We start from the raw sequence: 27,447 nt of genomic DNA, 5'->3' as shown, positions 1-27,447 counted from the left end.
AAAATATAATGAAACGTTATTTTATGTCAGCAAAAACACCACTTGAAATTATCTAGTTAATGTTTATAATTAATATTGTATTAATATGAATAAATATTTAAAAAGTCATGAACTGGCTTTTAAAAAATGTATACTGTTATCTGAGGTCAACTTATGATGTTTGCATGGTTTCTACGTTTAAAACAATGAATAATAAGCTATTTTCTAGCCTGATTTTGTATTAGTATTGCTTCATTCATTCATGTAATCTCATCCTGTCTGAAAATCCAGTCTCGTTTACAAACCAGGTGAATTGAAGCAAAAAAACATTCAATGTCTTCCCCACGTGAGCTGGATCTTCATTAAAAAATAAAGTTCAACAACACATTCCTAATATTAGAATCCGAAGGAAGCTTTTGCTGCGACTGTGTTCTTCAGCAACTAGGCACAGCGCAATAGCTTGCTGTCTTCGGCATATATTGCTGGGTAGTGCAATCTCTAAGTAGGTCCATGTAATTTATGTTAAATTTCTTACATGAGTTTGTGGGCGGGGCTACAGAATCAGGCCTTTGGGACAAAAGGAATTACATTTTTATTTGCTACACAACATTAAATAAAATACAATAAACTGTTTAAGCAAAGAGAATCACAAGTCATTTGAGACCAATTTGTTTTTCACTTTTTAATGACAATTAAGCACAGCCCTGTTATAAAAATCTCTCCAAAAGTATTACAGCGCGTCAATTCTATGAGGACCGCAATAACTGGGTGGTTTGCTAGAAGTCCCTCCCTCAGGTCAAAAGAATTTTGAAAAAAAAATCTGCGATAAAATGTGTTCTGGATAAATGTGTGTCCAGAAATGGGATGATAGTTTCATCCTTACATCTGCTATACAACACAATATTTTGTATTTTGTATCTACAGCAAAATAGAGAGCACTTTGGTGAGAACAAAACAAATATTGAATTACTACATTAGTCATTTCTTGCTACAAATGACATAAGTGGAAAATGTTATGATACATATAGAATATGCCGTCTTCAAAAATCAATCAGTTGAAGGTATCTTAAAAGAGACAGGAAGTGAAGCTAACATTAGATTCAGACGTGCCTTGATGACTTCCTGCCTTGAAATGTGTCCTACGAAGGCAGCATTTTCCAAGTTTCAGAAGCAGCCACAAAATGTGCAAAGCTGGGGTCCCTCCAGGACGGGTTTGAAAACCACTGGAGAGGATACGGCGTAGGTCAGACGCAGAAGTATAAATCAGCCTGAAAGATATACGATATATGGACACAAGATGGAGCCCCTGGAAGCAAGCCATTAGAAAAAGCAGCATTTGCTGTTTATTAATTTTTTGCGGCAATGTTGATATCCATACAGTCAGATTAATGCTGTTCACGTGGCTCCCAGGTCAAAAAAATAAAAAAATCAGTATAAATTCAGAAAAATCATATCCCTGAGTAGTTTTATCAAAACAACCAATATGACTCTTCTTTTATAAAAATGTAGCTGAAAAAATGAATTGCAGCCAATCAGGAAACTTGCTCCATGGGAAGGACCAGTATTTTGTTTAGAGTGTAACGAACCTCAGGCATCTGAATGATTTTGGAGCTTACTGCTCTATTCACCATTGTCAAAATTGAGAGCATATCTTCTTTGCTGTCAAAAAAGAAGAACAAACAAGTTACATAAGAAGGTTGGGGACACATCAATACATATTAGTGTTTATGAATGCAATATGGCCATATGCGTTCTCATCCTTTGATGGTGCTTTAAGTGATCAGACCACAATGTGTTTCCAAAGATGATAAACCTAAAATTGATTTTAACCAGATGCAAACCTTATCCAAATAAAGACCACAACTCACCGTGGACAGCCATTTTCCAGCTGCTTGCAGAGCTCCTGGATATAGATAGAGCCGTCTTTAGTGTGGCGAAAGGACTGGTAGTGCTCTACCGTGGCCATTCCGATCAGGAAATCAGCTTCTAAAGGTACAATGCGCAACGCAGGACTATAAGCATCTTCCATAAACGTTCCTTTTTCTGTGGTGCTCTCCTGTCCATCTGCCATCCAAACAGCTTGCTGGGCCTCATTCCCCTGACAGGCCTGAATAAAGAAAACCTTGGGCTTGCTTGCTAATGTGCGGCATTCAGCAAAAGGCTGTGTGAGTTCACGAATCAGAACTTGTTTTCCATCTATTCCCAGAACAGAGCCTTTCTCTCCATGGGAGAGGATACAGCAGACAAAAGCATCCATCTTAGAGTGATCCCTCTCAGCAAACTCCTTTATCACATTTAGCATATCCAAGGCTTGCAAATCGTCCCGCACCTCAACTTCGAATAACATTTTCTCAAACACTCTGGTAAGATTACCTAGGAGACAAAGTAAAGTCTTCAACATAAAAGCCATATTTGATATATTCAATGCCTATGTCATGAGTCAGCATGAACCGAAAGTTACGATTGACTTTTCTTCTCTATTGTGACGTATATCCGAATTTTTACAGCTTCTCGAACCAGAAAAATTTGCTATTGCTGTGATTTCATGTGAGTGACAGGTTGTCCCTGGATAACACGTTGTTGGAGGACAGAAGAGATGTTTTTTGATTAAAGATTATGTTATGTGTGTGTGTGTGTGTGTGTGTGTGTGTGTGTGTGTGTGTGTGTGTGTGTGTGCGCCTATGTGTATTACGGGGACATTTCACCTGAATACACGCCACATTATGAGGACATTTTGAATTATGAGGACAGGGCCGATGTCCTCATAATTCTAACAGTGTAGAAGTGTTTCTATACATAGGGGGAGCTAAAATCCAGAATTTCAGCTAAAGTCCTTATAATTCACATAGACCTGATTTTGTGTATCAGCTGTGTATCGAGACAGCGCCCCTGGACGTGGGTCTGCGGTACTGCACCCTGTCGGTACACGATCCGTTCCACCTGCACGATCCGTTCTACGCATGCGCATAATTACGTAGTAGAAAACGTCACGGTTTTCCTACACTATCGGTACAAATGAAACACTTGACGGCAAGGCGGCACAATTTGCGTCATATTTGTGTTACATTTAACAGCATGTCTATTTTGATGCTTTTAAATGTAACACAAAATAAATAGCAAAGGACGTGAGTCGTTACATGAACGTATGATCAACCGTCAAAGACGGTTTGTGCCGTTTTTTAAAATTAATATCTGCTAATAGTTAACCTTTAAATTGAGTAATTTTGTATTAGTATGGATCTATATAGGCTATCTATATAATCTAAATGAGGAAAATAATCCCTTCAATGTTGTTTACAGAAGACAAGGGACATAATACCCTACCGCATCTAGTGATATAGACTAGTTTATGTGAATATTAAACAGCAAAAAAAACTATTTATGCTACGAATCCTGAGTGTCCTCCTGACTCCTGTGTGTGTGGGTATGAATGGCGCTGATCCGCAGTTTACCTCAAACCCATAGGCCTACAAAGAATTGAGCTTGACAGTCGTGTGATTCATACGAGGACATAAACGCATGTCCGTCATCTCCAGACCCACTCTGAGAGTCACTTCATCTGTGTTTCACCGTTTCATTTGAGAAAACCCACCGTCATATCATAAACACGCAGAAACTAAAAGGTATATTCACGGCAACTCGTCAAAATGAAAGTTCGGTTTTACTTGAGAAATATATCACTGTTGTACTGTAGAATTTGTGGGAAATTTAATAGAAACTAAATTAAAATGAAAACAATAATAATATTGTTGTTTTATGAATTAATTAAGTTGCTATAACCTACTCTTTAATGGTAAATATTACAGCAAACAAACATCACAGACAATGGCAGACCAATGCAGCTCTTACATAATGTCAATAATACTTCTATAATGACTTGTGTAAAATTATTTTCAATGTTTGATGTTGACTGCTATGTGTAAATGACTTGAAAGAAGCATTTGTTCACACAGAAGTTTTATTTATGAGTACAAATACACACACACAGACACACACACACACACACACACACACACACACACACACACACACACATACCTCTCTCTCCCTCCGTCTCCCACACACACACTCTCTCCCTCTCACGCAGAGTGTGGGGTGCACAGTCACCCAGATACACCCACACTAACAAAATGTATATGGGTGACTGTGCACCCCAACTCCAGCATTTACTCTCAGGTTGAGGGTGTCTTTGCAAATTATCATGAATGTTTCCATGTCCTGGAGGTTTTCAAAAATAAACGTAAAAGGCTCCATGGCATCACAGTTCATCAACTCCAGCTCCCTCCATGCTTTCCTTCGTTCATCATGATCCATGGACATGTATTTTGGTTCTTGCACCTGGCCAGTGAAAAGCCCAACACTGTTCCTCACAATGTATTCTGCCTGGTACATATGTTTCAATGTGAGGGGCAGCTCCTCCACTTCTACTTGTTCCTCCTATGACAAAGTAAAATACCATTAATACAACATAAGATGTTTTGGGTCTTTCAAAAGGGGCCTTAAGACATATTTTCAGCATAAATTAAATAGTTATTAGTTATGGTTTTTTATGCTTTGTGAAATGATGCGAGCGTGCCCCAGTTCTATTTGGGACCATTTTACAGCAGGAGTTACACCTTCATCATGACTGCAAGTTTGCATGTGCAGTCGCAGCCTTTTGTTTTGTGCAAATGTAAGTTGTAATATTGTGTTTATATTGTGCAGGCCTATCTATAGCTGATTTATCTCATAAGGATGCATTTGGTTAATCATTAACGTTAGAGGCCGTAGTTAAAGCATGGTGGTGATCAGCTTCAGCTCCAACAGCAATGCACAGCTAATAATGACTATTATTGGGACTGTCATTTTACACAACATTAATGAGAACACTAGTGTAATAAAACATTGTGATTGTTAATTATTTGGGTTTATTTGCCGTGTGTTTCATTACGTTGATCCAGGAAGAGCACATGCACAACATGAGTCACGCATTCTGACTCGCGCATGTAACTTAGTTCAAGTGCACTTGTGCATTCGCATCAGATTGTGCTGAAGTAATTTGTAATATTACATTTATTTTGTAACGTTATATATGTGATGAATCAGGATGCGTTTCTTTTAGTGAAATAAAACGCACTAGCAAGTGGCTTCAGTCAGTGATGGCTACCGGTTTTCATTCAGTGCTTCTGCTTTAGCGCATACAGAGCAATGCATAATAACTATGATTGGGACGATCATATTATATACCAGAAATGAGAACACTATTTTAATAAATGGTTGTAAAGTCATTGGGTTAAGGTGCCGTGTTAAGAGCGTTCTAGGAGGAGCGTGTGTACGCGTCTCCCATTCTGAATATGAATATCAGCAACTCAATTCAAGTTCACTTGTGCATTCGCAAAATTTTGTGTAGATATAATTTGTAATATTTTGTTAACTTTATATAAATCTGATTAATCTCATATAGGAAGCTTTTTGTTTAGTTAAATAATGCGCTAACAAAGAGATTCAGTGCCTTACCTTGCCTAACTTACCGCTTTTAATTCAGCGCATCCGCTTCAGCTCGCGCAGTTCAAACAGCAACGCACTAGAGTGCGGATTGGGCCGCATTTTTCTGTCCGAGCCCGACCCGCGTCCCACAGACCAGTAACCGAACCCGACCCGAGCCCGACAGGCATTAAAATATTTATGTCCGAGCCCGACAGTTAAAATCAATTTTTTTCCCCCTCATATACTAATGACACGCACGTTTGTTTGTGTGGAAAGTCCGCTTTTATTAAGCAACTGTAAGGAAGGCATTCTGAAATGTTTAACGTTACAGACGAGCGCATCAGCACGCGCATGGGGCATCAAACCTCACACAGAGCCCAATCAAATAGCCAACTGAAATTAAATGAACAAAGGTCTGCTAAAAATGGCCCAAGCTAACAGAACAAAACATTAACGTAACACAATTGACATGCTTATTGAAATGAAAGTCATCTTACCAATTTTGCCCGACCCGAACCCGAACGTCATTTCTAAATATCTGTCCGAACCCGGCCCGACCCGTCGGAACCCGTCGGGCTCGGGTCGGGTATCCATCCTCTACAACGCACGACTAATAATAACTATGATTGGGACTGTCACATTACATAACATTAATGAAAACAATATTTTAATAAATCGTTTTGAATTAATTGGGTTGAGGTGACGCTTCAGCACGTTGTTCTTGGAAGTGCGTCCACACATTCTGAATAACAGATCTGAGGCGGGGTTCGTGTTGTATTACAGGTTATATTTGGTTATTAAATAAGTAATTTAATTAAATTATAAATCCATTTGACTGTTTGTTACGATCTTCTATTTTTGAATATATCACATGATGTAGCATGTTGTATACATCTATATAATGTATCCGTTTCAAGTTTTACATTTAATTCAGTAATTCACACACTTTTCCAAAATATTCTAATTTTTGGAGACCTACCTATATAGAATGCATACGTGGAAATGGTTGTCTGGTTAGTTTGGCCATACCTTGACTATTTGGGGTCGATAAAGGCTGTAAATAGGTGGTAGGGTGCCTGCCATCAGTTGTTCTGCCTCCTCTGTCCAGAAGGCAAAGCGCTGCCCTAAGTTCTGCCCATGCCTATTTAAAAGTATGGTACTGTTAATGCAGCACAATTGTAAAGCAGACATTGCAAGCAATGTTTTAGTGCTTGAAATGTGTCCTACCTTGCGATCGAGAATTTCTCCAGGATCTGGAGACACCACCACTTCCGAATAGATGGTATGTCAGTCTGTAATATACATGTAATATTGGAGTCTTGCATTGTTTGTTTATTAACATTCTTGGATACATACATTACATGAACTACAACTTACATCCAAAAAGTGAAACATGGCACCAGTACATGCAGAGGGCATACTGTTAAAGAGAAAAATAATGACTTTCTGTGATAGACAAACAATGTTTTTACAAAATGAATGCACTTTTTGTAACACATCACTTGAAGATATTAAACATTTATTTTTTGTATTGCCCTTTTTCTATTTCATTTTGGACTGACTTTAAAATAGATATTCCTAAAATTACTATTCCGCCCATTACTCCTAGCTGCTGCTACCCGTCTCCAGTCACTTACCTCTTATAGCAAAATGTTTAGCCATGCGTGAGACCTTCTTCTTCAACGCCGCATCCACTAGCCCGTAAACCAAATATCGCTGAACGGCATCGTAAAGGGCAAACTTCTCTGTTTTTCCTCTGAACTCCATTTTCATTCTATAAGAAAAAATATTTTTTTTCTGTCAGAAACCCTTCTCTGACACCAAATCCTGTCAGAAAATATTACATGCTACTGTCATTTCTTCACAACTTTATAAAAATCATGTATGCAATATGAAATAAGGTGAACAATTACTTTTAAAAAACAAATTTCTGTCAGAAACCCTTCTCTGACACCAAATCCTGTCAGAAAATATTACATGCTACTGTCATTTCTTCACAACTTTATAAAATCATGTAATCAATGTAACCTCTGTTGTCAGCGTCATCTAGGCCTTATCACTTTATTTTTATTAGATTTCTTTTTTAGTCGTGAAGTTAGTTATAATATTTAAACAGTTTGTGCAAAAATAAAAAGTTACTCACCTCTGGAAATAGGCTTACTTTGTTGCCGAGTTGTTGCTGAGTGGATGATTTGCGGGGGGCAGTGGTATTAAACTTGACAGCAGTCCAATCAGCCAATATCTCCAAGGCACATGATGACAAGATGGTAACCTCTGGCCAATGATTTTATGATTTTCAATGATTTGACCCCAAACCCTCCCACCGAGCTCATACTCATACATGCTCCACTCGCCCATAGTCATACTTTGTAATTAACAACAATAATAATAAACATTAAAAAAAAAAATCGCCCATAGTCTGCAGCCAGACGCTTCTCTTTTCTTTTGCTGTGAGTGAATGAAAGTCTCGTGGTATAAATATGCGCATGCGTGGAACAGATCGTGCAGTGTCGTAAATCGTTGCAAAACAGTATTTTCATTTGCGCATGCGCATTTTCTAAAGAGTCTACTACGCATGCGTAGAACGGATCGTGCAGGTGGAACGGATCGTGTACCGACACACCCCTCATAAATATTCACTCTCGTGTAAGGAATCGGAGCTTCTGATTGGCTGACCGCCTGAAGTCCTCATAATGTCGGAATTTCTCAGACCCAGTGTGTACATCTAGTTTCCTTATACAAGTGGATTTATGTAATTTACTCATTATTTAAGCATTATTGTCTACAATTGATGAACTGTCAAATATATTTTTTAACGTAGAGTGATCCCTCGATGAAATGTAATCCTTAAATATATTATAATATCATATAATCGGTTAATTTCCTGTTTGGACCGGATTGAAACCACCTGAGAAAACTTCTGTGATTTGGACCTGTTTGAAGCAACTATTAAAAGAAAGGTAAGTTAATCTGCTGTTTAATCGCTTGTGGCTCATTTTGGCTTGTTTGTGTGTGTTTTATAAGGTATTTTCTGCTCGTTTTACAGTCAGAAAGCAACTAGCACCTGATGCTAACGGGGCTAGCATAGAGTCATTCTGATCCCAGACTGTAAGGAGAGAATCAGAGATGCTTGTCATATTTAACTTGTTTTAGATTCCAATATAATTGTAAATAACTTATTTTGAGCACATACATCAGTCTAGCCATCGTAACAATGCGTTGTCATGACTACAATCTGTGAAGGGGATAAAGTATCCTGACATGCTACTGTAAATAGTACTGTAGTTTGATGTTAGCTCAGTTTAAAGTTACTATTATTATCATTTTTAAGAAACTAGGAAATCAATATATGCTTTTATTCCTCCTGAATGTAATAAAATATACTCTGTACCAATAGAACTGTAAGTATTAATGTTTATAATGAAAACAATCTTGCTGAATAATGTTAAATTAAATGCAATGGTCATAATTATAGATGTTTTTCTTTATGACAGCAGACACATCAGATAATGCGCTGGAGGAGGCTGTACAGTTTTCCCTTCAGAAGAGAGAATGGTCTGATAGAGCTAAGTTTAAGTGAAAATATTTTGTTTAATAAAGCTGTGCCAGATACATATGTTGTTTACAGTGATGTTTTTTTTCTGTTGTTCAGTTGTACTGAGTTTGAGAAGGCAGATTTCCTGCTGGAATACAGACGAGACTCATAAGCAAAGAAGAATGAGAGCGGAGGCAAAGAACATATCTTTATGACGCTCTGAAAGTGTTCATCTTTGAGCTTCATTATGATGGAAAACTCCTCTGGTAAGTGTTTGATGTGTATGTAAGTTTGTAATTATGGCCCTGTTTACAATAGGGATGCACCGATATGAACATTTTGCCCGATAATGATAATTATTTATATCAGAAAGCCGATAACCAATATATTGACCTATACCTAAATACAAATTTTTACATACTTTGAGCACCTGATTACAAAAACTAAAGGCTCACCATAAAAAAAAAGCCATATCCCAAACACTTTAACATAAATCAAACATATGGAGTACAGTTTGTACTAGTGTAAGATTCCTTAACTTTTAAAATTAGTTTTACACTCCTATGGCCAATTCTGTATAATAAAACAAATTGTACCACTTTACAATAAGGAACAAATGAGACCTCATTGTAAAGTGTTACCAAAAACACCCACTGCCTAACAACAACAAAAAAAAACCTAAATAATGCAAACAAGTCATTGGCCAGCATGAATTAGGCTATAAAGAATCAAAATGCATGTGCCATGGATAAGTCTCCACGTTGCTACCAGGTTATTTACTCAACAGAACACATCCTGTATACGATAATGCAGATATTTGAACAAAATCAACATGGTATTGCAACTTATATTTGCACAAAATCACACACAGATGATCTAAGTTATGTAGTCAGAATAGCGCTCTTCCTATGAAACACAACAACTAAACCCGAAGACTTTACAACTTATTACATTAGTGTATACTATTATAATGTAATATGACAACCCCAATCATATGTTATTAATGTTGTGCATTGCTACAGAGCGTGCGCTAAAGATTAAGATGATCACTCGTACAATGATGTGCTGCGGGTTATTAACTCAATGAAACACGCTATATTGCTTATATCTGCAAAAAATTACACAAATGCTCAAGTGAAGCTTTGACTAAGTTACATGCTAATCTGTGTAACTCCTGTTGTAGAATTGCCCTTCTGCAACAACACACTGAAACACAACAGCTAATCCCAAAGAATTAACAGCATTTTATTACAAGAGTGTTCTCAGTGTAATGTTATGTATAGGACAGTCCCAGTAGTTATTAATGTTGTGCATCACTGTTTGAGCAGTACGTGCTGAAGCTAAAGATGATCAACGGTACTATAAAGCGCTTTACTCCAACGTTAATTAACTCAACCAAACGCATCCTATAGAGCTCTGGAGGTCACGTGACCCATTCTGTTTTTTGGCAGGGAAGAACAGCCGGCGCCAGCTCGAGTTTCAAGGCAGTTCACTGCGCACTTTCATTCCAAAAGACATACGCTGCGTCCCAATTCGCCTACTTATACTACGTCCTAAAAGTATACTCTTTTTGTGAACAAAAGTATATACTTTTGAGTGTGTAGCAGAAGAGTATGCAAGTTTTGGGACATACTACTTTATTTTCTTTAACGGACTCTGTTGCTTAGTTATGTGCATCATATCACAGTTTAAACTGGCGTCAATCATCTTCACAGTTCAAATCCTCCACATTAATTTCCTGCCATATCGGAGAGAAATGTAAATACTGATAATTGATCACTCAAACCCCTTTATATAAACCTCTCTACTAGGGATGCTCATTTCGGTTAATTTTCCCGACCGACAAGCGATGCTTATTAATCGATTATTAACAGTTAACTGATAAGATTATAATATTGAATTAGCATTACATAAAAATACAACCGACGAGTATCTGTGACCCGTTAAAAATACTTTTTTCACGTTTTTATTTTATTGTGCAAACAGCAGAACACAGTACAGCTCAACAATAGAACCTAGATTCACACTAGAGCAGAGCCCGACTTTTTTACGCCCCTAGGGCCGGACTTCGGGCTAATTTTCACGTCATACCTAAATGTGGGCCAGGCTTCGGACCTTTTTAGGCTTCTCATTTGTTTTATATTTATTTGATTAATTAAAAGGAACAATGAGATGTGCTGCACTGGTGGAAACATCATGAGACCATGATAGCTTACTCGACTGTCAAGACATGCTCGCTCAGGGTTATAGAGTCCAGCGCCAGCAGCAGCGCGCGTTTCTTCAGCAGCTGCTAGAGTTAGGGCCTTTTTACAAATGATTTCTTCATTCATTTTCTCTGACCAGGTATCTTAAACCACGTGTAAATTTTACTCCTGGCAAATGGTTAAATAATAAACGTGTGTGAGAGCGTGTTATGGGCTATAGGTTGTAGTCAGATAGATATGATGGAGCTGGAACACGCATCGCCGCAAATGAGTAAAGCAAGCCAACGCAAATGGTCGTAGTCTAAGTCTTAGATGCTCAAAAACACAATCATCTTCAATAAAAATTGATAAATGATCTTACCAGTGCTTCGCTCTTTCATTTTGCGGTCTTTGAGCTGCTGAATAAAATGCATCTTGAATCTTTTGCTTTCGTTGCTGTGAACTCCGTTAAATATAGGCTATACCGCGGGAATTTAAGATCTGATTTATATTCATTTTGCAGAGGTGTAAGGTATAATACAAACTGCATGTTCTTTTATTTTTTTATTTGTTTAGATTGTTTAGCTCGTTTCGTTTGTGAGTGCCGTTGCGAGCAGCATCAGCCTGCCTCAGCTCGTCAAAAATGCCTTTTTAATGTGGAGGTAATATTATAGTAGGCTAAATTAACTAACATTGTGATACTTGAAGTGTTTTAAATCTATGGATTTTATTATAGGCAAGACAATTCAATAGTTGATTTGAGAGGCTAAATTGATTAAACATGCGGTTTACTCACTGTTGGCCACTGGCCGCTTGGTCGTCACTTAAAAAAATGTAAATTTTAATTTAACAAACAAAAAATTGCTCTAAACATTTTTCTAAATTAACTTAACAATGAAACGAAACAAAATATAACTACTTTGACATTAAAAACAAAACTGAACTATTTTAATGGCTGCAACAATGTAAGCTAATGTAAGCCCCCCCTTACATTACATTTAAAAAAAAGTGATTCCAATCATATCAAGCAATTCAAAACCATCATGATGAATACTGCGCATCTGAAGTGTCTCGGCTGAAGGAAAATTACATGATCTATCAGCTTATATATATCGGCATAATTTTCATATCGGATTGATAACGTTAACATTAATAATGTCCATTTATTGGATGATAACGATATGGTGGCAATAAATTGTGCATCCCTAATTTACACCTGGTATTAAGATGCGTTTTGGTCGATCGGATCTCGAGTAGATGAGGGACACACATTCCCGTTTACACTTGGTGTTTTAGTCAGTCTCTTTTATTCATTTTCAACCACTTCTGTCCTGATTTCTTCAAAGGGAGGGTGTATGGGTGAGTAAATGTATGGGCTTTTTCGGGTCTTTTGTTCTAATGGACAAAAATTATCTCACGCAATTTACACATGAACGTGACCGGAGACCAGCCGAACACTATGAATGTGTCAGAAATCAAGAAATGGTGAGAGAGAACATTGTGCTCTACGTTTTTTCTCTTGGGTAACTTGGGTAATTAGCTGACTGTCTTGCACACGTCCTGTAATGTTTACGCTAGGGATGAACTGATACCACTTTTCCAGAACGAACTTCCAACTTACCAATAGTACCAATAACTTGTATTTTCATTGCATTTTTCATTTTTAAAAATAATGAATAGAGAAACCAAAAGAATATGAATCAAATTGAGTTGGCTTAGCAAATAGATATCCTTCAGTTATTTGTATGCCTAATTATGCCTGTTAAACTGTATTATAGGAGCTACAGTTACTTCCACTGTTCATGCTATTGCTGTATCACAGGCCCGGCTCCAGCTTTGAGATGCAGGGTGGGCCCATTGAAATTCCTGGGGGCCAGACTTTATTTTAGACATTATTTTTCCCCATAACAACTTAATTTTATAACAAAAGAGGCAGGACTTGAAAGTAACTCCCTATATTTGCAGGGCTCAATATATATATATATATATATATATATATATATATATATATATATATATATATATATATATATATATATATATATATATATAGTACAGGCCAAAAGTTTGGACACATTACTATTTGTAATGTTTTTGAAAGAAGTTTCTTCTGCTCATCAACCCTGCATTTATTTGATCAAAAATACAGAAAAAAATTAATATTGTGATATATTATTACAATTTAAAATATTTGTTTTTCAATTTATTCTACTTTAAATGATGATTTATTTCTGTGATCAAAGCTGAATGTTCAGGATGGTTCCTCCAGTCTTCAGTGATCATGATCCTTCAGAAATCATTCTCAGATGAGGATTCATTAGGAGTGTTGGAAACAGTTCTGCTGACTAATATTATTTCATAACCTGTGGTATGTTTTTATAATACTTTGATGAATAAAAAGTAAAAAAATAAAAATAAAAAAAATAAGCAAATGTTTTAAAAATAGAAATCTTTTGTAACAACTGTATACAATACTGGTCAGTCATTTGGGGTCAGTCATTTTTTTATTTCTTTTTTTTAATAAATCAATAATTTTATTCAGCAAGGATGTGTTAAATTGATAAAAAGTGATAGTAAAGGAGATTTATATTATTTGAAAATATGTTTTTATTTTGAATAAATGCAGTTCTTTTGAACCTTTTATTCATCAAATATATTAGTCAGCAGAACTGTTTCCAACACTCATAATAAATCAGAATATTAGAATGATTTCTGAAGGATCATGATCACTGAAGACTGGAGAAACCATCCTGAAAAATCAGCTTTGATCACAGAAATAAATCAGCATTTAAAGTAGAATACATTGAAAAACAAATATTTTAAATTGTAATAATATATCACAATATTAATTTTTGTTCTGTATTTTTGATCAAATAAATGCAGGCTTGATGAGCAGAAGAAACTTCTTTCAAAAACATTACAAATAGTAACGTGTCCAAACTTTTGGCCTGTTTTGTAAATTTTTAAATAACCTTCAACTACAACATTATAGAGTAATACAAAATACACAAAAATTAAAATAAACTTAGAGGTTCCTAGGACAATTAATAGGAAACATGCCTAGTTGGGCTGTCGAAATTATTTGTTTTTTTGATGCATCGCAATGCAGACAAGGACGATTCGGTATCAGTTCAGTAATAGACCATAACCTATTATAATGTACTGACGCTTTTCTGCCATCATTTGTCGTGTATGTGCATTGTCGCGGTAGCATATAAAGGCAGAGGGAGGCGAGACACGAGTGTGAGTAGTTAAAAATGCTCCAACTATTTTAAAAGCAGACATCTGGGCACATTTCGGATTTTTTGAACAACCTGGTGAGCACGACCTGGAGAACACACGTGCTGTGTGTAAATTATGTCACGCACAAATAAAATGTGCATGGGGTAATACCACTAACTTGAGAAACCACGTCAGCCATTTTCATCGTGAGCTGTTAACGCCGGTCAGTGACAAGGTGGACCCAGCTCAGCCAAAAATCTAATTATATCAACGTTCGAGTTCTTAATGGGCCTGTTTACACCTGGTCATTTCATGCATTTTTACAGATTAGATATATCTGATTTATCAAAACGATTTATTTACATTTGGTCACAAAACGTTTTATGTTTATACATTTTGTTTCATATTTGATACATTCAAGAAGTGTGTTTTCTTTGAGCAGGTAAAATAAAAGGTTCAGTTCATATAACTGACTGACAAAATGATATACATGAGGAAGAAGTGCATCGTCAGTGCAGTGTGCTGAATCGTGTTATCGAACCGAATCGATGGCATGATAATCATAATCGAATCGAACCGAACCGTGAGACCAGTGTAGGTTCACACCCTTAATGCCTAGCCTAGTCAAAGACTCAAGAGAAGATCAAAACCCTAAAATAACTGATCAATAAAGTCAGAGGTGAACAGTATTTTTAAATGTATTAACTGTCATATCTGTGTCTTCTTATGTCAAATAAAAATTGTACATCTTATATTAAAATGTAATGTAACCTTCAACCTTTTTTTATTTGCATATACAATGTATTTTTAATCCAAATGTGTCCTGGTGAGTGGGTTAGCAGTCAAGAGCATGCAACAGAAGTCTGTGTAATTATGGGCCATAATTTTCAGCGATGTCTGAAAAACGTCAGCTCAATCCACTCTGCGTGTTTCGCTCATCAGCTTGTGCACAGCAGCTATAGTATGGATATTTAATTTTGTTTAATATTCTGTTAATTAGATGCATTTATTTCATCTTTCTCTGGTATTTTGGGCTGATACCGATACTGGTATCGAAGCATCTCTAGTTTCCACATTAGGTCATTCAGCGGAGAGCAGGCGGTCTTTTGTGACTGTTTGAACACATTCAACCACACAGACGTTACACTACGAAAGCAATCTGGTCGAATGAGTTTTCCAACTTCTGGAAGTGGTTGAAAGTTGACAAGCTCAAAATGTTTTAAACCCCATTTACACCTGTGTTGAGCATTATCCACTTTTGATCCGATCGTCCAAAACACATCTTAATACCAAACGCTATTAAACTATTAAATGATTGGTGATCACAAAGAATTTCATTCAATTTCAAATAGATTTTCATCACTGATATTGTCTTTTTTTGTGTCTAACAGGAATAAGAATTCTTAATTGAAAGTTGAATTGTCATTTATTTAGTGTTGATCAGCCCGAGATGACAGTTCCCTTTGGATGACTTGTAATCTCTGAACATATGAATCCAAACAACTGGATGAAGACGATCCGTGTGGATAGAAAAACTTCACGTTTGCCTATCTGCTGTAAGGAGCATCTGTCCTGGTGAAGATATCACACAATTACGGCGATTCTGAGTGGCCAAGGAAATGCACGGTACTGTAAACTTTACATAACCTATTTAGCATTTGTAAGATTATTTTAAAGATTCATATTATCCAAGGTAATGTTCCTGACTTTAAATGCATCACAGTATGTCAGGTGTGTGTGGCTTACACGTTTTGTGAGGACCTTATCATAAGATGATGTTCCTGATGTTTGGCCTGACTGAAGAACCTCAGTGTTGTGTGTGTGTGTGTGTGTGGCTTACACCTGGGTTATGAGGACACATGATTTATGAGGACATTATCATAAGATGATGTTCCTGATGTTTTAGTTGACTGAAGAACCTCAGTGTTGTGTGTGTGTGTGTGTGTGTGGCTTACACCTGGGTTATGAGGACACATGATTTATGAGGACATTATCATAAGATGATGTTCCTGATGTTTTAGTTGACTGAAGAACCTCAGTGTTGTGTGTGTGTGTGTGTGTGTGGCTTACACCTGGGTTAAGAGGACACATGATTTATAAGGACATTCTCATAAGATGATGTTCCTGATGTTTGGCCTGACTGAAGAACCTCAGTGTTGTGTGTGTGTGTGTGTGGCTTACACCTGGGTTATGAGGACACATGATTTATGAGGACATTATCATAAGATGATGTTCCTGATGTTTTAGTTGACTGAAGAACCCCAGTGTTGTGTGTGTGTGTGTGTGTGTGGCTTACACCTGGGTTATGAGGACACATGATTTATAAGGACATTCTCATAAGATGATGTTCCTGATGTTTGGCCTGACTGAAGAACCTCAGTGTTGTGTGTGTGTGTGTGTGGCTTACACCTGGGTTATGAGGACACATGATTTATGAGGACATTATCATAAGATGATGTTCCTGATGTTTGACTTGACTGAAGAACCTCAGTGGTGAGTGTGTGTGTGTTACTGTGACCTGATACGCTGAAAACACCAGATCAGAAGCTGTTTGCATGAGCAAAGTGTGCGCTTCTCTTTTACATAAATATGCAGAAACAGAATACTTATTTCATTTCAGCAATGTAAAAAATTTAATTTTTGGTTCATTATCAGTTTCATAATAAACCAAACATCTTTTTTTTACATTTTTCAGCATTCTCAGTTTCTTTGAAGTTGTGTTTTACTCAATTGCTTTGGCAAAGCATCTGTCAGTCAAACTAAAATCTGGTAAAATCGGGGCAGATTAGAATGTGGCGGGCCGCCGGACTATAGGTTAACGATAACTTTTACTACCTACTTCTGTTATGATCAGGGATAGGGTTAGCCAGACTAGAGGTTAACTATAATTTGTACTACCTACTTCTGTTATGATCAGGGTAAGGGTTAGCCAGACTATAGGTCTACTATAACCTTTACTACCTACTTCTGTTATGATCAGGGTCAGGGTTAGCCAGACTAGAGGTTAACTATAACTTTTACTACCTACTTCTGTCATGATCAGGGTTAGGGTTAGCCAGACTATAGGTCTACTATAACTTTTACTACCTACTTCTGTTATGATCAGGGTTAGGGTTAGCCAGACTAGAGGTTAACTATAACTTTTACTACCTACTTCTGTTATGATCAGGGTTAGGGTTAGCCAGACTAGAGGTTAACTATAACTTTTACTACCTACTTCTGTCATGATCAGGGTTAGGGTTAGCCAGACTAGAGGTTAACTATAACTTTTACTACCTACTTCTGTTATGATCAGGGTTAGGGTTAGACAGACTAGAGGTTAACTATAACTTTTACTACCTACTTCTGTTATGATCAGGGTCAGGGTTAGCCAGACTAGAGGTTAACTATAACTTTTACTACCTACTTCTGTTATGATCAGGGTCAGGGTTAGCCAGACTAGAGGTTAACTATAACTTTTACTACCTACTTCTGTCATGATCAGGGTTAGGGTTAGCCAGACTAGAGGTTAACTATAACTTTTACTACCTACTTCTGTTATGATCAGGGTCAGGGTTAGCCAGACTAGAGGTTAACTATAACTTTTACTACCTACTTCTGTCATGATCAGGGTTAGGGTTAGCCAGACTAGAGGTTAACTATAACTTTTACTACCTACTTCTGTTATGATCAGGGTTAGGGTTAGACAGACTAGAGGTTAACTATAACTTTTACTCCCTACTTCTGTTATGATCAGGGTTAGGGTTAGACAGACTAGAGGTTAACTATAACTTTTACTACCTACTTCTGTTATGATCAGGGTTAGGGTTAGCCAGACTAGAGGTTAACTATAATTTGTACTACCTACTTCTGTTATGATCAGGGTAAGGGTTAGCCAGACTATAGGTCTACTATAACTTTTACTACCTACTTCTGTTATGATCAGGGTTAGGGTTAGCCAGACTAGAGGTTAACTATAACTTTTACTACCTACTTCTGTTATGATCAGGGTTAGGGTTAGCCAGACTAGAGGTTAACTATAACTTTTACTACCTACTTCTGTTATGATCAGGGTTAGGGTTAGCCAGACTAGAGGTTAACTATAACTTTTACTACCTACTTCTGTTATGATCAGGGTTAGGGTTAGACAGACTAGAGGTTAACTATAACTTTTACTACCTACTTCTGTTATGATCAGGGTTAGGGTTAGACAGACTAGAGGTTAACTATAACTTTTACTCCCTACTTCTGTTATGATCAGGGTTAGGGTTAGACAGACTAGAGGTTAACTATAACGTTTACTACCTACTTCTGTTATGATCAGGGTTAGGGTTAGCCAGACTAGAGGTTAACTATAATTTGTACTACCTACTTCTGTTATGATCAGGGTAAGGGTTAGCCAGACTATAGGTCTACTATAACTTTTACTACCTACTTCTGTTATGATCAGGGTCAGGGTTAGCCAGACTAGAGGTTAACTATAACTTTTACTACCTACTTCTGTCATGATCAGGGTTAGGGTTAGCCAGACTAGAGGTTAACTATAACTTTTACTCCCTACTTCTGTTATGATCAGGGTTAGGGTTAGACAGACTAGAGGTTAACTATAACTTTTACTACCTACTTCTGTTATGATCAGGGTTAGGGTTAGCCAGACTAGAGGTTAACTATAACTTTTACTACCTACTTCTGTCATGATCAGGGTTAGGGTTAGCCAGACTATAGGTCTACTATAACTTTTACTGCCTACTTCTGTTATGATCAGGATTAGGATTAGACAGACTAGAGGTTAACTATAACTTTTACTACCTACTTCTGTCATGATCAGGGTTAGGGTTAGCCAGACTAGAGGTTAACTATAACTTTTACTACCTACTTCTGTCATGATCAGGGTTAGGGTTAGCCAGACTAGAGGTTAACTATAACTTTTACTACCTACTTCTGTTATGATCAGGGTTAGGGTTAGCCTAACTAGAGGTTAACAATAACTTTTACTACCTACTTCTGTTATGATCAGGGTTAGGGTTAGCCAGACTAGAGGTAAACTATAACTTTTACTACCTACTTCTGTTATGATCAGGGTTAGGGTTAGCCAGACTAGAGGTTAACTATAACTTTTACTACCTTCTTCTGTTATGATCAGGGTTAGGGTTAGCCAGACTAGAGGTTAACTATAACTTTTACTACCTACTTCTGTTATGATCAGGGTTAGGGTTAGCCAGACTAGAGGTTAACTCTAACTTTTACTACCTACTTCTGTTATGATCAGGATTAGGGTTAGCCAGACTAGAGGTAAACTATAACTTTTACTACCTACTTCTGTTATGATCAGGGTTAGGGTTAGACAGACTAGAGGTTAACTATAACTTTTACTCCCTACTTCTGTTATGATCAGGATTAGGGTTAGCCAGACTAGAGGTTAACAATAACTTTTACTACCTACTTCGGTTATGATCAGGGTTAGGGTTAGCCAGACTAGAGGTTAACTATAACTTTTACTACCTACTTCTGTCATGATCAGGGTTAGGGTTAGCCAGACTATAGGTCTACTATAACTTTTACTACCTACTTCTGTTATGATCAGGGTCAGGGTTAGCCAGACTAGAGGTTAACTATAACTTTTACTACCTACTTCTGTTATGATCAGGGTCAGGGTTAGCCAGACTAGAGGTTAACTATAACTTTTTACTACATATAATTAGGGTTAGGGTTAGCTTTTAACCAGGTATAACTTATCTACTGTATTGTTTGTATTCTCTTTCTATTATGTTTGTCTTCATGTGTATTGGACAGCACTTTGAGTCAACCATGAGTTGTGTTCAAGTGTGTTATTCCATATCCCCGTAATTACGTGTCCTCAAAACCCAGGTATAAGCCACACACACACACACAACACTGAGGTTCTTCAGTCAAGTCAAACATCAGGAACATCATCTTATGATAATGTCCTCATAAATCACGTGTCCTCACAACCCAGGTGTAAGCCACACACACACACACAACACTGAGGTTCTTCAGTCAACTAAAACATCAGGAACATCATCTTATGATAATGTCCTCATAAATCATGTGTCCTCATAACCCAGGTGTAAGCCACACACACACACACACAACACTGAGGTTCTTCAGTCAAGTCAAACATCAGGAACATCATCTTATGATGATGTCCTCATAAATCACGTGTCCTCACAACCCAGGTGTAAGCCACACACACACACAACACTGAGGTTCTTCAGTCAGGTCAAACATCAGAAACATCATCTTATGATAATGTCCTCATAAATCATGTGTCCTCATAACCCAGGTGTAAGCCACACACACACACACACAACACTGAGTTTCTTCAATTAAGTCAAACATCAGGAACATCATCTTATGATAATGTCCTCACAAATCATGTGTCCTCATAACCCAGGTGTAAGCCACACACACACACACACAAAACTGAGGTTCTTCAGTCAAGTCAGACATCAGGAACATCATCTTATGATAATGTCCTCATAAATCATGTGTCCTCATAACCCAGGTGTAAGCCACACACACACACACACACAACACTGAGGTTCTTTAGTCAAGTAAAACATCAGGAACATCATCTTATGAGAATGTCCTCATAAATCATGTGTCCTCATAACCCAGGTGTAAGCCACACACACACACTCTCACACACACACACAACACTGAGGTTCTTCAATCAAGTCAAACATCAGGAACATCATCTTATGATAATGTCCTCATAAATCATGTGTCCTCATAACCCAGGTGTAAGCCACACACACACACTCTCACACACACACACAACACTGAGGTTCTTCAATCAAGTCAAACATCAGGAACATCATCTTATGATAATGTCCTCACAAATCATGTGTCCTCACAACCCAGGTGTAAGCCACACACACACACACAACACTGAGGTTCTTCAGTCAGGCCAAACATCAGGAACATCATCTTATGATAATGTCCTCATAAATCATGTGTCCTCATAACCCAGGTGTAAGCCACACACACACACTCACACACACACAACACTGAGGTTCTTCAATCAAGTCAAACAGCAGGAACATCATCTTATGATAATGTCCTCATAAATCATGTGTCCTCATAACCCAGGTGTAAGCCACACACACACACACACACACACACACACACACAACACTGAGGTTCTTCAGTCAGGCCAAACATCAGGAACATCATCTTATGATAATGTCCTCATAAATCATGTGTCCTCATAACCCAGGTGTAAGCCACACACACACACACACACAACACTGGGGTTCTTCAGTCAGGCCAAACATCAGGAACATCATCTTATGATAATGTCCTTATAAATCATGTGTCCTCATAACCCAGGTGTAAGCCACACACGCATACACACACAAAACCGGGGTTCTTCAGTCAAGTCAAACATCAGGAACATCATCTTATGATAATGTCCTCATAAATCATGTGTCCTCATAACCCAGGTGTAAGCCACACACACACACACAAACTGAGGTTCTTCAGTCAAGTCAAACATCAGGAACATCATCTTATGATAATGTCCTCATAAATCATGTGTCCTCATAACCCAGGTGTAAGCCACACACACACACACAACACTGAGGTTCTTCAGTCAAGTCAAACATCAGGAACATCATCTTATGATAATGTCCTCATAAATCATGTGTCCTCATAACCCAGGTGTAAGCCACACACACACACATACACACACAACACTGAGGTTCTTCAGTCAAGTCAAACATCAGGAACATCATCTTATGATAATGTCCTCATAAATCATGTGTCCTCATAACCCAGGTGTAAGCCACACACACACACACAACACTGAGGTTCTTCAGTCAGGCCAAACATCAGGAACATCATCTTATGATAATGTCCTCATAAATCATGTGTCCTCATAACCCAGGTGTAAGCCACACACACACACTCACACACACACAACACTGAGGTTCTTCAATCAAGTCAAACAGCAGGAACATCATCTTATGATAATGTCCTCATAAATCATGTGTCCTCATAACCCAGGTGTAAGCCACACACACACACTCACACACACACAACACTGAGGTTCTTCAGTCAGGCCAAACATCAGGAACATCATCTTATGATAATGTCCTCATAAATCATGTGTCCTCATAACCCAGGTGTAAGCACCACACACACACACACAACACTGGGGTTCTTCAGTCAGGCCAAACATCAGGAACATCATCTTATGATAATGTCCTTATAAATCATGTGTCCTCATAACCCAGGTGTAAGCCACACACGCATACACACACAAAACCGGGGTTCTTCAGTCAAGTCAAACATCAGGAACATCATCTTATGATAATGTCCTCATAAATCATGTGTCCTCATAACCCAGGTGTAAGCCACACACACACACACACACAAACTGAGGTTCTTCAGTCAAGTCAAACATCAGGAACATCATCTTATGATAATGTCCTCATAAATCATGTGTCCTCATAACCCAGGTGTAAGCCACACACACACACACACAACACTGAGGTTCTTCAGTCAGGCCAAACATCAGGAACATCATCTTATGAGAATGTCCTCATAAATCATGTGTCCTCATAACCCAGGTGTAAGCCACACACACACACTCACACACACACAACACTGAGGTTCTTCAGTCAAGTCAAACAGCAGGAACATCATCTTATGATAATGTCCTCACAAAACACGTGTCCTCATAACCCAGGTGTAAGCCACACACACACACACACAACACTGAGGTTCTTCAGTCAGGCCAAACATCAGGAACATCATCTTATGAGAATGTCCTTATAAATCATGTGTCCTCACAACCCAGGTGTAAGCCACACACACACACACACACAACACTGAGGTTCTTCAGTCAGGCCAAACATCAGGAACATCATCTTATGATAATGTCCTCATAAATCATGTGTCCTCATAACCCAGGTGTAAGCCACACACACACACACACAACACTGGGGTTCTTCAGTCAGGCCAAACATCAGGAACATCATCTTATGATAATGTCCTTATAAATCATGTGTCCTCATAACCCAGGTGTAAGCCACACACGCATACACACACAAAACCGGGGTTCTTCAGTCAAGTCAAACATCAGGAACATCATCTTATGAGAATGTCCTCATAAATCATGTGTCATCATAACCCAGGTGTAAGCCACACACACACACTCACACACACACAACACTGAGGTTCTTCAATCAAGTCAAACATCAGGAACATCATCTTATGATAATGTCCTCATAAATCATGTGTCCTCATAACCCAGGTGTAAGCCACACACACACACACACAACACTGAGGTTCTTCAGTCAGGCCAAACATCAGGAACATCATCTTATGAGAATGTCCTTATAAATCATGTGTCCTCATAACCCAGGTGTAAGCCACACACACACACACACAACACTGAGGTTCTTCAGTCAACTAAAACATCAGGAACATCATCTTATGATAATGTCCTCATAAATCATGTGTCCTCTTAACCCATGAGTAAGCCACACACACACACAACACTGGGGTTCTTCAGTCAAGTCAAACATCAGGAACATCATCTTATGATAATGTCCTCATAAGTCACGTGTCCTCACAAAACACGTCCTCATAACCCAGGTGTAGGCCACACACACACACACACACACACACAACAAACACAAGTATTTAACAAACAGCAGCCCATCACTTTTGTCTCCGATTATTAATCAGTTCTAGACTAAAGATGAGGGTGAGGACAGTGGGACGAGTTGGGAGGAAAGGAAGTGGTTTTCACCCCATGGGTTAAATAATCTGTTTTCCTCTTTTGTAGGGATTCTTGAATCTTCTGAAGGGGCGAGGCAAGAAGAAAACGGCAGATATGGCCTCCAGCGGAGTCTGCAGAACTGAGCACAGTTCACCGGGTAAACTGCAGAGCGTCTGGCTTCAGCAAAACAGCGAGCCTTTGTCAGGAATCAGGGATTATCGCTTACATGAAACTTGCTAAATGTTTGGTAACACTTTATAATAATGTTCAGTTATAAGTCACTTATAAGTTATTAGATAATGATGAACTAATCATTTACAAAACATGACATTCATAAATGACTTAGTAGTATGCTAACATTTTATGACTGTTTTGTTAATTCAGTTATAAGTAATTTATAAGTTATTGGTTAATACATTCATTCATTTTTAGTGGAATGCTATACCATATATTCATATACAAGTGATGTGTATACAATTGTAGTGTACACTTTAGATTAGGGGATGCAGAAAGGGTTGTAAATGAGTTCCACATCACCTGTAGTAGGTGTTGAACACAAGTGTAAGTGCTGACCGGTGAGGGTTCGACCTCTGACACTTCTGCTCATCACCTGATGTGTGTGTCAGAGGACATTAAACCACTTCACATTATCCCAGATCCCACACAGAGGACTGCAGAGATTCAGAACACACTGCAGTCCCCTGACTGGAACAACTCTTCTCAATGATGCTGCTTTAGCATGTGTGTGCAGTTGAACACACACCAGCTGAAAACTTGGATTCATCAATACATTACTGATCATTTACTAATAGTCTGTTCATCATTTGTTCGAGATTAGCCATTGTTTGAGATGACACTAAAACAAGTTTGACATAAATACTCCAATAATGTTTAAGTGTTAATTATAGTACATCATCTAATAACTCAAACATCTACTATTGATCTGTTTTGATAATAAACAGCACATTTGTTAATGGTTAGCATATCACTTATTAATCATTAATGAATGTATAGTTATGTTTTGTAAATGATTTAGTTCATCATCTAAACTTATAACTGAACGTTATTATAAAGTGTTACCCATGTTTGTTTTTTCTTCTGTTGCCGCTGCTGTTTATTCTGTTTTGTTCAAATGTATGGCTATGTCTTAAACTTCTGTTGAAAGCTTTAAAGGGATGTTGAAATTGTCTGCCGAAGTGTTTTTTCTGTGCTATTGAACTCATGGCTACCGTCACCCGTCTGCTCACCCACATTCTTCAAAATATCTTCCTTTGTGTTCAGCAGAAGAAAGAAACTCATACAGGTTTAGAAAAAAACATGAGGGGGGACCCTTTCATTTATTTTCAGCAATTTTTGTTAATTATGTTTATGAGAGGTTTTAAGTATCTTGTGATTTATGTAATATTGTCAGGGCAACAGCTGTAATGTTGTAAACGAGCACTAATAAACTTCTTGTTCTCTGAAGGTGTGCACTGTCGTATGTCCTCATGTCTGTTTAAAGGTCATGTGATCACACAAATAGCAGTATAGTGTAAAAGACATAGTTGCATATTCAGATATCAGAATATCATAGTTTAGAATGGTTGTGTGTTGGGAGTATGACCCACAGGTGTGGATGTGTTTGCAGTCTCAGTACTGTGTTCATTTGTCCTCATAAATCAGGTGTGTCCTTTTAATGCACAATGCCTTCACGTTTGTGTTTGTGTATTGCAATGTCCCATTAATTCATGTTTGTCCCTCTAATACACATTAATGTCATTTATGTGTGTTGTGTATCCACTGTCCTTATAATTTCGTTTTTTGTCATAGGCGGGGCTTAGACACTTAATTATGTGTCCTCATAATTATGTATATTGTCAGGTGGTAATATTATAAGTTGTGTTGTGTGTATACAAATTCTGAAGAGAAATCTGTGTTGTTTGGCTCAAAACAAAATTTTTAATACCCTCCACATCACTGTAGAGCAAGTGGAAAGGGGTGTCCCTGTAATACACCAAAAAACTGGTTTGGGCTGAAGTGTCCTCATAAACCACATAAACCCGTATAGGTGTGTGTGTGTGTGTTTGTGTGTGTGTGTGTGTGTGTGTGTGTGTGTGTGTGTGTGTATTATATATGCATGAATTTAAAAAATAAAAACATGTGCATGGATAAATCATTTATAATACATTTCGCAATATTCCATAAAAACAAGATATGTCAATTTTGAGTTCATGGTGACTTTAAAGTAGGCCTACATATACAAATTTAGAAATTCTTATCCCTCAACCTCCCCAAAATACCTTTATCTTTGTCTGTGCCTGACCGGTTTCTAAGTGAAGTAGTTTCAAAGTTATAGTTGTTGATGATCAAACAATATCCATGAGGACTATTTGACATAGAATAGAATTCCTTCTGCCTTGTCACTGTGAAAATAAGGACATGTTTGTTGAAGGCTAGTCTTAGCTAATATTCTAGTAGTTTACTAACATAACACAGAAAAACACAGATGTAAATGACAAACCTGCATGCTTCTTTTTACGGTAATGGTCAGGAATATTGCTGTTTGGTTGAAGGGGCTTCCGCTTTCTTTTAAGTAAATTAGTCTTTTGAACACATTGGTATAGGTTTTCTTTGCTTCCCTATATGATAAAAAAACATACTACTAATAACATAATATATTAATGGTTCCGAAATATACATTTCTCAAAAGCATCTATAAATAACCGGATATTCCAAGTATTGGTTAAATGAAATTATTAGTAGGCTATTACTTGTGATTTCCTCCTTGCAGCCTTCTTTCTTTTTGATTTATCTGATGCTTTTTCCTTCTTTTGTTCATTCTTAGCCTGACTTAGCTGATCATTGTTGCTTGCAGTTTCATCCATCTAAGAGCAATTCAAAGAAAGAAATTCTGTGACATCCTCAGAATTTTTTTTTTTTTTTTAAATCAATAAACATTTAATACAGGGTCTTTAAATTGACCCGAAACATGTGAAACGTATTGCTATATCGATAATGCACTGTGCGCGGAAGCAGGAAGTTTTTCTTTTCGCGGGCTTTTGTGCAGTTACAAAAATATAGCCTAAACAGAAACTAATGAGTAGCTAAACAGTAAGCACTTACCTCTGTCAACTCGAAGACAATTGCTAAAGAAGAATTGGTTTGAGTAACAATGCAGATCTGTCAAGGAAATATATAGATTTTTGCAGGTGTTCTGTGGAAAAGTCAGCTTAGTGGATTGCGGAGAGACGGAGAGAGAGAGAGAGGAGAATCTCCGCCCTTCGAAAGAAAATTAAATGGCCAGAGAGAGGAGAATCTCCGCCCTTCGAAAGAAAATGTAATGGCCATCATTA

General features: G+C 37.7%; 1 protein-coding gene and 1 long non-coding RNA gene across 4 annotated transcripts; one reads left to right on the top strand and one right to left on the bottom strand.

The window, feature by feature from the left end:
- Window positions 1-750: 750 nt before the first annotated feature.
- On the bottom strand, window positions 751-27,338 carry casp8l1 (caspase 8, apoptosis-related cysteine peptidase, like 1). Of its 2 annotated transcripts, XM_067459261.1 has the most exons (7): window positions 27,218-27,338; window positions 26,866-26,979; window positions 26,616-26,733; window positions 26,395-26,517; window positions 1,848-2,352; window positions 1,566-1,638; window positions 751-1,247 (listed from the first exon to the last, which is right to left on the bottom strand). In XM_067459261.1, the coding sequence occupies exons 2-7, from the start codon at window positions 26,977-26,979 to the stop codon at window positions 1,224-1,226; spliced, it is 957 nt and encodes a 318-aa protein (XP_067315362.1). In that variant the 5' UTR covers window positions 27,218-27,338; the 3' UTR covers window positions 751-1,223. The 2 variants fall into 2 exon arrangements, with proteins under 2 accessions (XP_067315362.1, XP_067315361.1); XM_067459260.1 differs by having other exon boundaries at window positions 751-1,638.
- On the top strand, window positions 8,135-25,633 carry LOC137094046 (uncharacterized). Of its 2 annotated transcripts, none has more exons than XR_010908588.1 (5): window positions 8,135-8,405; window positions 8,940-9,000; window positions 9,098-9,246; window positions 15,820-16,011; window positions 24,182-25,633. It is a non-coding gene; the product is annotated as an uncharacterized lncRNA (long non-coding RNA). The 2 variants fall into 2 exon arrangements; XR_010908587.1 differs by having other exon boundaries at window positions 15,777-16,011.
- Window positions 27,339-27,447: the final 109 nt, after the last annotated feature.

Source organism: Pseudorasbora parva, chromosome 12, assembly GCF_024679245.1.
Source record: "Pseudorasbora parva isolate DD20220531a chromosome 12, ASM2467924v1, whole genome shotgun sequence".
Lineage (NCBI taxonomy): Eukaryota > Metazoa > Chordata > Actinopteri > Cypriniformes > Gobionidae > Pseudorasbora > Pseudorasbora parva.
The sequence above is the reverse complement of the archived record's forward strand: the minus strand, read 5'-3'. Positions and strand labels throughout refer to the sequence as shown.

Excerpts from the sequence above, each read along its gene's own strand:
- casp8l1 (XM_067459260.1), bottom strand. The coding sequence starts at position 26,979 with ATGGATGAAACTGCAAGCAACAATGATCAGCTAAGTCAGGCTAAGAAT. Across the intron at positions 26,518-26,615 it reads CCGTAAAAAGAAGCATGCAG|TGACAAGGCAGAAGGAATTC; the intron begins GTTTGTCATTTA and ends TTATTTTCACAG. Across the intron at positions 1,639-1,847 it reads CTGGAAAATGGCTGTCCACG|CAAAGAAGATATGCTCTCAA; the intron begins GTGAGTTGTGGT and ends CTTTTTTGACAG.